A 14,872-nucleotide genomic window follows, 5' to 3' on the forward strand; every position below is an offset into this window, starting at 1 on the left:
GATATCGAAAATAATGCGCACTGACTCCTTCCAATATGCAATCAGAATTTCCCCTTTTTTCAAAAATAAAAAATGTTCAACATAATCGAAGGGATATTTTTGGCATAATAATATTAAAATCATATTTTTGGCTCCACCCAAAACATTTTTGAGTTTGACAGACCCAGTCTGTTACCCCGCAAAGCATGTTGGGTAGTTCAGGGACCACAGATTTCTTTAAGCCATACCACCCTGCACAGTGAACTCACCTGAATTAAACGCTGATGACCCTTCGCGCTTGTCTGGCCGCTTTTTAGAATCCATCTACGAGACAACTAAGGGCAAAAGCAGACCACATTTTAGAGAGATAAAATATTCCCAAGTAATATTTCGGTCCCTTACATTTTACATCGAGGATACATCTAGGCTGCTATCAAAGCACTACTGTGACTGGTTTTTCCTTTTATATTTAAAATAAAATAAAAAAAACATTTAAATTCAAATTAAAAATCGTACCTAAATAGTAGGCTACTGAGACAGCAAGGAAATTAACGGTCTGACAGACCAAGAGCTTGAGAGGCATAACTGAATTATTTAATAACTATGCGACTTGATTAAAGGGCTTACTCATACCAAGATAGCAATGTGCCAAAACGGATACAACAGTTATAACTTTCAGCTCCAAGCACCAAGTTGCTGCCTTCGTCGGGTTAAGTTACAGCAAAGCACAAGCTTTAAATCCAGAAATCTGAAATTTGCCCCAATTTATTATTTTTTATTTATTTCATTTTTTGCTGATATTCAGCGTGTTTGCTTTCAGTGTTACGAGGATAATGCGCTGGACTTGGTATACATGTCTTTTTTCTGTAGTTCACGGGGTGGGTGGGTGGGGGGGGGTGTTTAAAGTTTTAGGGCAGTCACGTGATGCCAAGAGGTCCTGCCTATTGAGATTCGGACCACCCACGTGGACACGATGGAGCTGCTTAATACAGGCATGTAATTGTGAACCCTTCCAACACTTAGCAGAATGCCTGCAACCGAAGAGGATTATAGCGCGCCAAGTCCCGTTTTACCGTAAAAAAAGAGAACATTTTTTCTTCTTTATCATAAGTGACAACCCCCCGTAAGCGGGGTGGATACTACACATTTTTCATACTTCCAGATTTCCCCGGACAGACGACGATGGTAAGTGGCCAGCGAGCTATGATAGGACAAACGACTTGATATTCCAGGTTTAATATCTTGGCAAACGCAACTGCGCCTGCATAGAAAACGATACAGCTCATTCAGTAAGTGGCTGCTGCAACTAACTGCGTTGTTATTACAAGTAACACGTTGTGACGGACAATAATGATCTTGCTTGTCTGCACTTACAAAAGAACGCGAACATTTTTATTACTCAAATAGTAGCCTATACCCGTGCCAATTTGGTCGGCTGCATTTCGGACCTTGAATTCTCACATCACGCGGGTTTATTTTAGGTATATGAACAAAATTTCACCCCCTACAGATCTGAAAAGTTTTATTTTCACTTGCCTTTTTAGCTAATGTTCCCCCGATGTGTATGCACGAAATATCAAAGGGAATTGCGTTACAACGACTGGAATGTAACATACGTACACATGCAACCGGAACCACAGTAGCTATTACTGAAATACCGTATTAAATTATATTCACAGCAATTGCTATCTATAGATATATTTGTGTGATTTTGTGGGGTATCTTTTTATGCCTGTCGTTTTTTAAAAATTCAATATAGCTAAATAGTTAACTTCCTTTAGATTTTTTATTTTTATTTCTTCGTTTAAAATGTTACGGTAGGTTGTGCTGTATTGCACGTTATTCGTGAAAGATATCGCAATAACTTTGTGAGCCATATGAAGACTTGGAAGCATGAATTAATTACATGACAAATTAATGTGACGAAAATCCGTTCAAAACGAAGCGCAACGGTTTCGTTTAGAATAAAAATATGTATAGCCTGCCCTATATTAAAAAGTGTGCAGATTTGAGTCATATTATATTATATTAAATGAGACCACAGTCAGTTGAATCGCCTGATGCTCTTTGAATATCACTATTGCGGCAGGACTAGAAAGGAGGAGGCGACGGGTGCTCTATTGAGCTCCCTTGCCATTTGTCAAATATCCCTTTTGGCACTCCGGAGGCAAGTAGTGGGGCGTTCGGAGAAGAGCACGCTGAGTTGTTCGGGGTCACGAAGGATATTTCCAACGCACGGCCACTTGTCCGTCTACCGCAGTAGGGCTCTTCCGTCGCGTGATGAACGCTGCGACAAAATGAAACATGGACGGTCGGCCTGCATTGCTGTGCCCGGTTTAGTCTCTATAGGTCTGTCACAGTTAGAAACAGCTCGACGTTCTGCAAGAGCCAGGAAACCAGTGGCATTTCGCCACTGTGCCCATCCTTAGGCTCCTAAGGGCATTGAGTGGGCTAGACAGCAGCGCACTTAGATACGTTGCACAACGTACAGGTGGCGCAATAAGGAGCCAACTATGGGACGCCGCACATGTTGAATGTTGACGTTATGATTGCGCGGTCGTCCTGGATTTGCACAACCCCGTAGCCCATTGCAGTTGTGTTCTCAATTCCAATAAAATGTATCTTGCCTATCTTAGCTTGTCTTCGAGTGAAACCTCCACAAACAGGTGGTTGCTAGCTGGAGACAACAGCAAACCTGTGTTTTCTCAGGATCGCCCAACGCCAAGTATTAGTTTTAGTTTTTCACCTAAAATATGTTTGCTGTGGCTATAGACTCATGGCCTATGCAGTGATTTGAAATGTTATAAACATGTTGTTCTCTTCGAAATGTAGCCTATTGCACAGTTATTCACGTTTATGAACGCTTTATAAAGGAACATTCTTGCCTGTCCATTCCTATAGATTTATTTCTGTTGTAGGTGTGCGTTGATAAAATGACGTCAGACAGCCACAGAGATATCCTTGGGAATGCCTGGCAAAACTCCGAGGGAAGATGAATTATCACGGATGAACTGTCACTCAGAACTGATTAGATTTATGAAAAGAGTGAATGAATCATGTGGATAGTGTATCAGTAATAACGACGATAATATGATAGTAATAGTACCAGTCATCATAAATACCCATAGGCCAATACAAAAAATAATTATTATTTTAGTTGTGCTAGTAGGAAGTAAATTCCCCCGATTGCCCCTTACAATGATGCACCACCGAGGACCTATGACGAAAATCGCCCATAGTAGGTGGTGAATTTCGTTATAATGTAGCCTAGTCTACTTTATACTTGAACAGGTTATGTAGAATCTCGTTTTCCGAACCACTCTGCGAAAACTTGGAAAGCAGTGATTAACTTTGATGACCTCTGTGTGGTCACTTCAGGTCTAAGCCAGGCTATTTTCTTGCGGGTAATATACAGCTACAATTTCTGCTTCGTTTGTTTTACGACATAATCGCTATGTGTGCATTAGCTTAAAGTCTAAAAATAAGCTTATATTTTGACAATGTAATTTTAGTGGCCATTATCAAAAATAATCACTATAATTTAGTTCAGATTCCATAAGTATAAGCTCGTTCATACTCAAAGCACGGTATATTTCATATCCAAGCCATTTTGTCTCAGTTTTATTTGACTGTAATCAAACAACTGCATGCAAGAAGGCATGGTCTCGTTGTATTCTAAGTGTAGGCTAATTTAATATTCATTCTCAATATGCATGAAGTAATTAAACAAAATGTTCCCTCAATGTGCACGAAAAGTAGACATCAGACATCAAAATACACGTTACAGTTTGCTATGGTCGGAGAGTGCCGCGTTAAGCAACGATGGCCTAACTTAAAAAAAAAACTGTAATAAGTTAAATCACATAGGTCAATGCACACGGACAGCCGAGTGCGGCAAACTTGTTTGATCTTACTCTGCAATACCGTTTCTTTATCTAGGTGGCGCTCCTTTAACATATATGGTCGCCTCCCACTACTACCGTCGCGTGCAATTTAGCGAGGAGAAAGGCATCACTACGAGGCGGACCAGGAGACATTACATTACATTTATTTGGCAGAGGCTTTTATCCGAAGTGAAAGTAGCGTTCGTCTTCTGAATAATAATAATAACAATAATAACAACAACAACAACAACAATAATAATAACAATAACAATAATAATAACAACAACAATAATAATAATAATGGTGTAATCAAAAGTTGCAACAAATTTACAACCGTTCTAATATTAATGCATCTAATGAATCATTTCAAATGTCGTTTTTGGTAGTTATAGTTCGGAATTCTCCGGTGTCATTTCGTTCTGTATAAATTGTGAGAAAAAATTAATTATGTATGTATGTGTATATATAAGTGGTGAAGAAATAAATTACCTATTATAGTATATATGATTATATAATACGTTCCAAAAATTAAAATATCATTAGGTAGCATCATGTCAATGAAATAACAGAAAAAAACTACTTCAAGTGAAAATTGACACTTTCTACTCTGTTATCCGCCAAAGCTGTCATTTGTGTTAAGACGGAGGACTCGACTGGGACCTCCTCCAAACGCAGTGAAACCCGAGGCCAGGCGACCACAATTTTTTTTTAAGGAGTGAGAGAGCGAAAGAGAGAGAGCGGGGTGGGTGGGGGGTGGAACTGCAGTCCAGGAATTCCTGTAGCCCGTTTTGACCCAGTGGCCAAAATGAAATGCAATTTCGGCTTTGGAGCAGAAGAAGAAGAAGGGGGGAAAAACTCTGCGAGAAATTCGTGCTGAAAATGAAAAGGAAAACTACAATTTCACTCGTCGCGCGCTAAAGCGGGAGAGGGTCTGGCTACTTTAAGGCTCCCCTGAAGTTTGAGGTGCACAACACGAGAGCTCTCTGCTTGGGTGGTCTCTCTACTTTGGTGAGCTGTTGCTAAGCAGCTAATAATAGTCGTGTTTGCTGAGTAATTTTTGCCCTTCTGGAACCAATCAGATGCAAGAAACTGCGGCCATCTGACAGCCCTGGAGGCGGGATTTCGATTCTTTTCTGCCTTACCCCTCCTCCTCTGTCTCCAAATGGAGAGAGTTCTTTTTTCTCAGCTATTGAATCTCGGAGCTCGCCGAGTCCCGCGGCCTGAGGACGACTATATAGCACGCAGAATGATACAGCAACCGATCGGTCGAAGCTGCCGTTTAGTACAAGGAGAGCCTATTTCCCCCTTTGTCTTTTAAAAGAAACATTCTTAAGGGAAAAAAACAGTGAATGTGGGAAGCAGCGGAGAACCCCGGATCGCGAAATGTTGCGATGGAAGGCGCAGACTTCGACTCGCCGTACTAAACAGGAGTATGAAGTACTTTGCGGGATTGAGATCACCGAGAGTGAAACCGTGTCGCCCTGGAATATCAAAAAACGGAGGAATATAAGATCGTGGATAGCACAACCCACAGCCCAGTCTCTGCAACATGGCCTCGGCTGTTAATGACTCCTCGGAGCAGGAAAACAGGCACCCCGATCGGCCGAGGATAACTCGGAGGAACAGGGGGAACTATCGCCCAACGGCAACGGATCTGGAGTATTTGCAACGGCCGAGTTATTGTGATGCAGCTTTTGCATTGGAACAAATATCGCAGGTGCCTCTTCTTTGACATCTTTTCACAGAATAATGAGCATGCGAATGTAGCTAGCCAAAAACAGACCCGACTTCGTCAAGTCGCTAGGTAACGGGATAGCTACATAAGGCACGGGGAGGGGGAAGAGCGTCTCGCGAGCAGCCCTTACATCTAGTTAGGCGTTCTGAAAAGAAATGTGTGATATTAGCACATATTTGCCATTCTCACCAGTTTAAACTCGGGTCGTGTCATCACGCGCTGTGCTTAATTTTCAATGCGTAAATTAATTTAAGGCGTAAAACCTCTCATGTGTAGATTGCAGTAGTAAACAGTGTTGCCGTTTCTCCCCGGGGTTTCGAACGGTGTTGTTTGGCAAGGACTTGTTCGCACTGCGGCGGTGTCTCAAATTCTGTTTAAAATGTTTCCCCCCTGTTTCCATGTATACGGTTTGTTGCAGCTAAACTTCTTATATATAAAGATAGTATCTTCATTTGGGGAGTAGTTTGCCTCCCCTCTCCCTGCTAAAGCAAAAATCCATGTGGCTGCCCTCTTCCGTTCACAAATATTGTCGTAACTCCCTCTGTGATGGCTGCCCCCGTTCGCAATTCAGATCACACAGGGTCTCTCAGCTCTATGGAAATGAATTTGAGGGCTAGCGGCGCTCGACACCACGTGGACTTCAGTGTTTAATTTCGGCCGTGATCGAGTCCAGCCCTGAACACACACGATATGCGACGCCGTAAAATAACCGTGATGGCTCTACACGGTGGGATACTTCTCATGTGGTTGGAATCGGCGAAGCTCCGTAGCCTCATTCCAAGACTGCTCCGTGTGTAGTTAGCCAGCTAACCATCCCCCCCCCCCCACCCTATCCACGTAGGAGGTCCACGTCCCCTTTTAGGGGAAACCTAAAAATGAGATGTTGCCTTCCTCAGGAGCTGGTATAAAGAACACGATGTACAATTTATGATTAGCTTCTATTCCTAAAAACGTGTTGTTGTGGACATAAGCACGAGCAGTTATATGATATGTTCCGAGCGCAGTTAAAACGTAAACCCAAAATCCCAGACATAAAAACATTAGCCCACCCGTTATAGCTGTCATTCTGGACGCCAATTCTTTTATTTAACCTTTCAACCCCCAATTCGGTTTTGAGTCGCCTGTGTGTGCAGCGGTTAAACTCGAAAGCCACTTAAATAAAACACGCACCGTAGCAAAGCGGTGCTTGAAAATTTTAATAAAATGCCAATTTGACGCGAATCCCACACTGTATTTACACCAGTAACGGTTGGACTTTTGTCTTGTTTTGTCGCAGGGGAACGCGACCGGGAGAAAAGCACCGCTGTGGCTAAGAGCAACATTTCAAAGACTCTTATTTAGACTGGGATGTTACATACAAAGGAACTGCGGAAAGTTTTTGGTTGTCGGCCTCTTGATATTCGGAGCTTTCGCTGTTGGTTTGAGGGCAGCTAATCTGGAGACCGATGTGGAGAAGCTTTGGGTGGAAGGTAAGCGGCTCCTTCATTTATTTTTCCGCTCTTACTTTTAAGACATTTGCTTTTCTTTCAAGAATAATCCAAGTGCGGGGAGGCGGGGGAGGGAGGGGGGTCATCCAGGCAGGCTGGAAGCTGGATGGATTGTTTATTGTATAGAAGCCTGGCAAGGGGCCAGGTCAAACTTGAAAAGAATTTACTGCAATTCTTTTTTTTTTTTTTTTTTGCTTTGCTCTGCTGTGCATATTCAAGGTGGGCCTAAATACAAGACGGTCAACAGGGGAAGCAAATCGGAATAGTTTTTCAACATTTAGTGTTTTTTGTTTGTTTGTTTGTTGCCTGTTTTTATTGCATAAATGAGGGTATTTATTATTATTAGAAGATTCTGTCAATGCCGCCATTTTGTGTGTGTGTGTGTGTCTGTGTGTGTGTCCGTGCGTGCGTGCGTGCGTGTGCATGCCTGCCCCCAGCAGTTGAATCTGATCCGCGCGGCTCAGACTGTGTGTGGTCCTGTTTTGGACGACTTTCAACTTTCCAAAAAAGATTTGTCTCTGGGTAAAGAGAAAAAAAAGCGAAGCACTGACTGAAAGGCATGTTTACAAAAGTAGATTATTACGCACTCTGGGTTTGTTGAAATATACATCAGAGGTTGGGAAATTTTTATAAAATAAATAAGTTTATGGAGAGAAGTAAACAGACTGTTGGAGTGTTTTTTCTAGGGAGGGGCCAATTAAGTTTTCCGGCTTTGAACTATAGCCTGCAAAGCCAAATAGTAGTTTACAACAAAGCGTGTAGGAATTCATGAACAGATAATTCACAAAATGGTGATATATTTAAAGAATCCTATGAAGATAAATGGTGACGAATTATTACTTAAAGCCTACTTTAATCATTTTTAACATGGTTACGTATATTAATTGTGGCGTAACCTAGTTAAGCTTTCCCGAAGTTTCTTTTACTCATTTGGCAAGTGTTAATTTTCAGCGTTGTTCACTAAGAGTGTACATTGGAAACTTATTTTGGGTATATTAAAAGAAAAGAAAAGAAAAGAAAATGCGAGATGAAGTGGGGCTGACATCCATGTTTGCCGGATCACCATTGCACGTTTGAAACCCCTGTGATTGAGCGTGAATTAATTCGCCTGCGGCGCAGGCGCAATAGAGCACACAGGGTTGCCAGTGTGGGACGCAGAGATGACCCAGCCAGGTCCCCTCCCCCCCTTCGGTGTGGGAGTCAGAGATGTGTGTGTTCCTTGACGGAGAGGGGAGATTACGGAGTTCCGGTCCAGGATTTGGACGCAGCATAAATGAATCTTAACCGCACACAGTGCTCTCTCTGTTTTGCCTGGATAGCGCATTATTGGGGAGTAAAAGGCGTCTCTGATATTTTTGTTCCTCACGAGTTTTGCTGTTTGTAAAACATGTATAGGTTTTGTATAGTCTAAGAGTGTGTCTGGAGGACATGGAAGCTTGTTATTTACTTTTATGCACTTTGATGAAATTCCGCCTGCTTTTTTCAGTCTGTGGTTGGAAATGTGGAGAACTTTTATTTATTTTTTTAAATGTATTTTTCTGTGAATTTTGAGCAGCATAAGCATGTTCCTGGTCTACTGTGTACAGTGAAAAATAAAACAATTGAAACAACATAGTTTTGTAATCGGACAGATCTTGGTGGTCTTGTAAAAGCACTAGGGCAGGTCTGTCTTCACACAGAGTGCTTAATTGTATCTGAAGAATGAAGACACGTTGCGATCCGGAGGTTTTGCAGATCATGAAATGTTCAAAGACTCGGAGAGGCCGTCAGCGATGATTCAGTCCTGCGCAAAACTGCACCTTAGCTGAGTGTTTGTGAGAGTGAGGCCAGTGTGGAAGCTTCCGGAAGCTTTGAGCCCTGTTCCTCCCTGCACTTTGAACCGCTTCTTGCTCCCATGCACACACACACACGCAGACATAGGCATTCATACACACGCACTCACATGCGCGCACACGCGCACACACACACACACACTCATAGATATGCATACACACACGCACACACACTTGCACACACACACTCATGCACATAGACATGCATATATGCGTGCACACACACACACACACAGACATACATGCGTGCACACACACGGACATAAACATGCGCGCACACACACACACATAGACATGCATACATGCGTGCACACACACACACACACACACACACACACACACATAGACATGCATACATGCGTGCACACACACACAAACATAAACATTAGCGCGTGCACACACACACACACACATAGACATGCATACATGCGTGCACACACACACACACACACACACACAGACATGCATACAGCATGTTTCCCAGGCATCCTAATATGACAGTTCCCAGGTGTGGGGACGGGGAGCAGGACCGGTGGGTTTGTTTAGAGTGAGACTCTGCAGCGGAGGGCTAGATTAGGGCTGTGCACCCGTGCCGGGAGGTGCACTTCGCCAGCCCCTATCCCACTAGCACCCCGGCTTCAGCTTCCTCACGGACGGGGCTCTGTGTTTAGTTTGGACTCCTCTTTCTCTCTCTCTCTCTCTCTCTCTTCCTCTCTCTCTGTTACACACATGCTCTCTCTGTCTCTTTCTCTGTCTCTGTCTCTCTCTCTCTCTCTGTTGTTCTCTCTGTCTCTCTCTCTCTCACGGCGCTGACCTCCAAATGACCCCTATGATGGTGGAGCCACGCCCCCTCCAGTTTTGGATGGTCTGGTGTGGTCTCCAGTCTAATCACACCAGTGTTTATTGCACCGTCTCTCATTACCCAGTCTGAGAGTCAGAGGAAGGCGGTATGCTTCTCACTGCAGGTGTAAGGTGAATATGAGAACTGCTGGGTTATAGTTGTAAGAGTAGGTGGGGGTGGGGGCACTGGTAGTGAGGAATGATGGCAAATCTAAAGTAGATTTTTCTTTCTTTTTTTTTTTTTTTTTGGAAGTGGGGCTGTGCGTTTACTGAAAAGTTCCAGGCAGGGTGTTTTCGCATGAAAATGTTTCGAGTGACCCAAGTGGAGAGCTTTCACCCGTCTCAACGACCTTGTTCAGTTGACCCGCCACATGACCAGAATTCTAACTTGTAGGGCTGCAGGTTCGATTGCCAGGTGGGCTGTTGCCGTTGTGCCGTTTAGTAAAGGTACATCACCTGAACGGCTTCCGTGTCTGTGTATTCAGCTGGATATTTTATAGACCTATATCTGTGTACACTGGTGGACGATTTATACATCTGTATCTGTGTGTACAGGTGGATGATTTTTACACCTGTATCTGTGTGTACAGGTGGATCATTTATACCCCTGTATCTGTGTGTACAGGTGGATCATTTATACCCCTGTATCTGTGTATACAGGTGGACGATTTCTACACCTGTATCTGTGTATACCAGTGGATATTTTCCTGACACAATTCAGTACCTTTTGCTCAAAGGGTGCAATAGCAGCTCTTCCTGCTCTTTTTTTGCCAAATAAATCCTAGGCGATTCGAGGTGATCTGGGAAAGAAAGTATTGTAGATTTTCACCAAGTAACTGAGTGAAAGCCTGAGTTTATATGATAGCATGTTTCCATTCGTCAAGTTCAGCTTTCGTTGGGCAGCTCGCGATGCAGAACTCGCGATGCAGAAACCCAGTGACATAATGTTCCGCTCCACGGCTTCGTAACTCAGCTCTCTCTAAATTGCATTAATGAAAACATTTTTGTGGAGGAGGCTGAAGTTTGCGTTTGCGAAGCCGATGAAAACTTTGACCGTGTGAGAGAATTCTCTTAGCCTCTAAGAGCAAAGCAGTGTCTTTTGAAGCCTTTTTTATTTTTAGTAGTGCTGATTTAATCCATTTTCTCTGATAGATTAAGGAAATGGGCATTATGTCGTGCTACAGTTGCTCCAAATTGGAAACAGTTTTTCATGGCCTTGAATATTTTAGGCGTTGTTTATGAATGTGGTGGCTGGTCTCGTTACATTTTAAAAGTGGTTCTGCAACGAGTGCGAGTGTAGAAGGACGCTTGTCCTGTTAATATGTCTGAAGTCTTCAATGGTCACGCACCTCTACAGTCTGGTGCGGAATCCTTACTGGGTCTGTGCTAATTGGCTGGCAGTCCTGCAGGGTGGCGCTTAATTGGCTGCGACGTCACCCAGGGCGGGAGAATTTCTGTCGGTGGGTTGGTCGACGAAAGAGCGCCTCCTGTGGTCGATTCGTGCACGAAGTGCCCTCCTTTTGTGCAATTTTTTATTTTTTTCCCCCTGCGTTTTAATTGTTTATTTCTTAAAACATGTCCACCAGGGGGCAGTGTATTTTTTAAATGTTTTATTTTATTAATGTAAAGGTGGCTGAGTTGGATGCACTCTGCGGTGGTTGATGGGGCCTGTACACACAGACATGCGTTCAGGCTCTCCACTGAAGGCTGTGTAGCAGTAGACTGCTCACTGCCAGGCCTGTGATGACAGGCCTCCCCTCATCCAGGGTGTGAGGGGTTTTCATTTATAAAGACTTGATGACTGGCTTGGAAAACACAAATTAATCTTTTGGTGGCCTGTGTGCACGCACATGTACACACACTCACACACACACACTTAGGAGCACACACACACACACACACACACACACACTCGTGATGTAAAAGCAGATTAAACGCACGGTGTTGTGTAATGGCGAGCGGCAATCGGCCTGTTTCATTCCCCTCCATTAGTGTCAGGATGGAAATGTGGACGACATGTGGGAGTGTGTGGAGCAGAGCGTAGCGGTGGGCGGAGCCTGTGAGCAGAGGGGTGGGCGGAGTCTGTGAGCAGAGCAGTGGGAGTGAGTGTGTGGAGCAGAGCGTAGCGGTGGGCGGAGCCTGTGAGCAGAGGGGTGGGCGGAGCCTGTGAGCAGAGCAGTGGGAGTGAGTGTGTGGAGCAGAGTGTAGCGGTGGGCGGAGCCTGTGAGCAGAGCAGTGGGCGGAGCCTGTGAGCAGAGCAGTGGGCGGAGCCTGTGAGCAGAGCGGTGGGCGGAGCCTGTGAGCCGAGTGGTGGGCAGAGCCTGTGAGCTGTGCTCAGGATTGTGGGAGCTGATTGCATTATACCCAGTTTTAATGTGTATGGGAAACCAGCTTATGGATATGCTGAGAGAGAGAGAGAGATATAGATAGATAGATAGATAGATAGAGAGAGAGTGAGAGAGAGAGACAACGAGAGGGGTAACGCCTGGGGAGGCACCCCCGCTGCGTGATTGGAGAAATAGTTTTGAATTCAAAAATACGGCAGAGTCATTACTGAATGGTTCGTCTGTTTGCTTCTTATTTAATGGAAAAAGGAAATGTGCTACTTTTTAAAGGTCTTATAAAAACCAAAGTTCTTTTGATTTTTTTGGGATTGGGTGCTGTTGTACTCCCAATTCTGCTTAATTGTTGGAATTCCTGTGTTTTTTAGCCACAGCAAGAGGTCCCTGAGATATGTGGATTCGTGCTAGCGTGCTGCTGTCTGTGTGTGTGTGTGTGTGTGTGTGCATATTTCTGTGTGTCTTTGCTTGCGTGCGCGTTTGTGTCACATGTGTGCGAGCATGTGTGAGTGCACATGTGCATTTGTGTGTGTGTGTGCGTGTGCGTGCGTATGCATGAGTGTGTGTGTGTGTGTGTGTGTGCGTTAGCTAATGTAAGGACAGGACTGGGTTGTGTAAGAGGAGCGTGGAGCGACACAGGTAACTTGGGGTCAGTTGCCGTTCCGTGGAGCGGCAGTTGCCGCAGCGCCGGGGTGTGGTATTGCGTTTGCGTCCCTTTGTGGGGGGGGGGGGGGTGTCTGTTTTTGGGAAACGAGTGCACGTCGAGCGAGCAACCGGTCTCTCCCAGCACTCTGTTCGCCTGCCCCCTATCCCTCTTACTCCTCCCCCTCTGCCCCCCCCCCCTTCCCCCCCACCCCCACCCCCCACCCCCACCAGCATCCAGGCTGACTGCGGAACGTCCCCCCCCCCCCCCCCCCCCCCCCCCCCCCTCCTGGGAGTCTCTCCCGAAAGTGGCAGATGTATGACTGAGCAGCGCACTCAGGGTAAACACTCCGCTCTGCCAGGAGAGCAGGGTGGTCTCCCTGGCCCCTCCCTCTCTTCCCTCCTCCCCCCTCTCTCTCTCTCCCTGGCTCTGCGGGCGGGGGGAGGGGTAGAGGGAGAGAAAGAGGGAGGGAGGGAGGGAGGGAAAGCATAGTAGTTTTACTGTTGTTCCTGTTTTGGAACTCTTTGCGGAGTCTTGGTGCTAAAGCTCAGCTGTACAGAAAAGCCTGTCATTTTTTAAATACACTTTTAACTGTCTAGCTGTTATGTCTTTGTGATTTTCACTTTTATTTTTTGCAAGGAAAGCATATGGCTGGGTGTGGAGAGGAGGTTTATATACAGGACTGTATGAGGGGTGAGGTTTATTTACAGGACTGTATGAGGGGTGAGGTTTATATACAGGACTGTATGAGAGAGGAGGTTTATATACAGGACTGTATGACACAGGAGGTTTATTTACAGGACTGTATGAGGGGTGAGGTTTATATACAGGACTGTATGAGGGAGCAGGTTTATATACAGGACTGTATGACACAGGAGGTTTATTTACAGGACTGTATGAGGGGTGAGGTTTATATACAGGACTGTATGAGGGGTGAGGTTTATATACAGGACTGTATGAGAGAGGAGGTTTATATACAGGACTGTATGACACAGGAGGTTTATATACAGGACTGTATGACACAGGAGGTTTATATACAGGACTGTGTGACACAGGAGGTTTATATACAGGACTGTATGACACAGGAGGTTTATATACAGGACTGTATGACACAGGAGGTTTATATACAGGACTGTGTGACACAGGAGGTTTATATACAGGACTGTATGAGGGGTGAGGTTTATTTACAGGGCTGTATGAAGGAGCAGATTTATATACAGGACTGTGTGAGGGAGCAGGTTTATATACAGGACTGTATGAGGGAGCAGGTTTATATACAGGACTGTATGAGGGAGCAGGTTTATATACAGGACTGTATGAGGGAGCAGGTTTATTTACAGGACTGTGTGAGGGAGCAGGTTTATATACAGGGCTGTATGAGGGGTGAGGTTTATATACAGGACTGTATGAGGGAGCAGGTTTATATACAGGACTGTATGAGGGAGCAGGTTTATATACAGGACTGTATGAGGGAGCAGGTTTATATACAGGACTGTATGAGGGAGCAGGTTTATATACAGGACTGTGAGGTCAGGCTCAAGCCGACTGCATCTAATTTCCAGCAAACATCAATGAGAGCTTTCGCTGTGAAAAGGTGCCGCTCCACTAGGAAAGAAAACGTTTGAGCTCTTATTGGCCGCAGGACTTGCTTATGAAGTCCGCTCTGTGGCTGTTTTTTTCAACTTTGTATTGAAAAGCACATGTTTGCTGTAGTTCAGGTAGTGCGTTGGATTAAAGTGAAATGAAACTGAGCTGCTCTCTCATGCAGCTCTGTGCCCAGGGACTTCGTCACACAGACTGAGCGCTTACTCAGACAGGCTGTGGGGAAATTGAATAATGAGAGAGCACTGCTACTACTGTCCTCATAGAGAGAGACCACCCTGCTATCTTACAACACTGAGACCATACTGCTGTCTTACAACACTGAGAGACCACTCAGCTGTCTTATAACACTGAGACCATACTGCTGTCCTTATAGTGAGACCATACTGTTGTCCTTATAGTGAAAGAGCGCTCTGTTGTCCTATAGTAATCAGACCACTCTGCTGTCCTATAACACAGAGACCATTCTACTGTCCTATAATAGTGAGAGACCTCTCTGCTGTCTTCTAATAACAGTGAGACACCGTACTG

General features: G+C 44.7%; 1 protein-coding gene across 4 annotated transcripts in view; it reads left to right on the plus strand.

The window, feature by feature from the left end:
- The first annotated feature begins 966 nt into the window (after window positions 1-966).
- Window positions 967-14,872, plus strand: part of ptch1 (patched 1) — a 54,938-nt gene continuing 41,032 nt past the window's right edge. For 2 of the 4 annotated variants that reach the window (XR_004761219.1, XM_035379555.1), the window contains exons 1-2: window positions 5,413-5,580; window positions 6,875-7,067. Coding sequence is in view for 3 of the 4 variants with exons in the window: in XM_035379555.1 (XP_035235446.1) it covers window positions 5,413-5,580; window positions 6,875-7,067 (361 nt within the window). In the remaining variant the exon portion in view is untranslated. Of the gene's footprint in view, window positions 1,165-4,757; window positions 5,581-6,874; window positions 7,068-14,872 lie in introns of those variants that run through there. The other 2 variants (XM_035379557.1, XM_035379556.1) reach the window with 2 other exon arrangements.

Source organism: Anguilla anguilla, chromosome 10 (assembly GCF_013347855.1).
Source record: "Anguilla anguilla isolate fAngAng1 chromosome 10, fAngAng1.pri, whole genome shotgun sequence".
Lineage (NCBI taxonomy): Eukaryota > Metazoa > Chordata > Actinopteri > Anguilliformes > Anguillidae > Anguilla > Anguilla anguilla.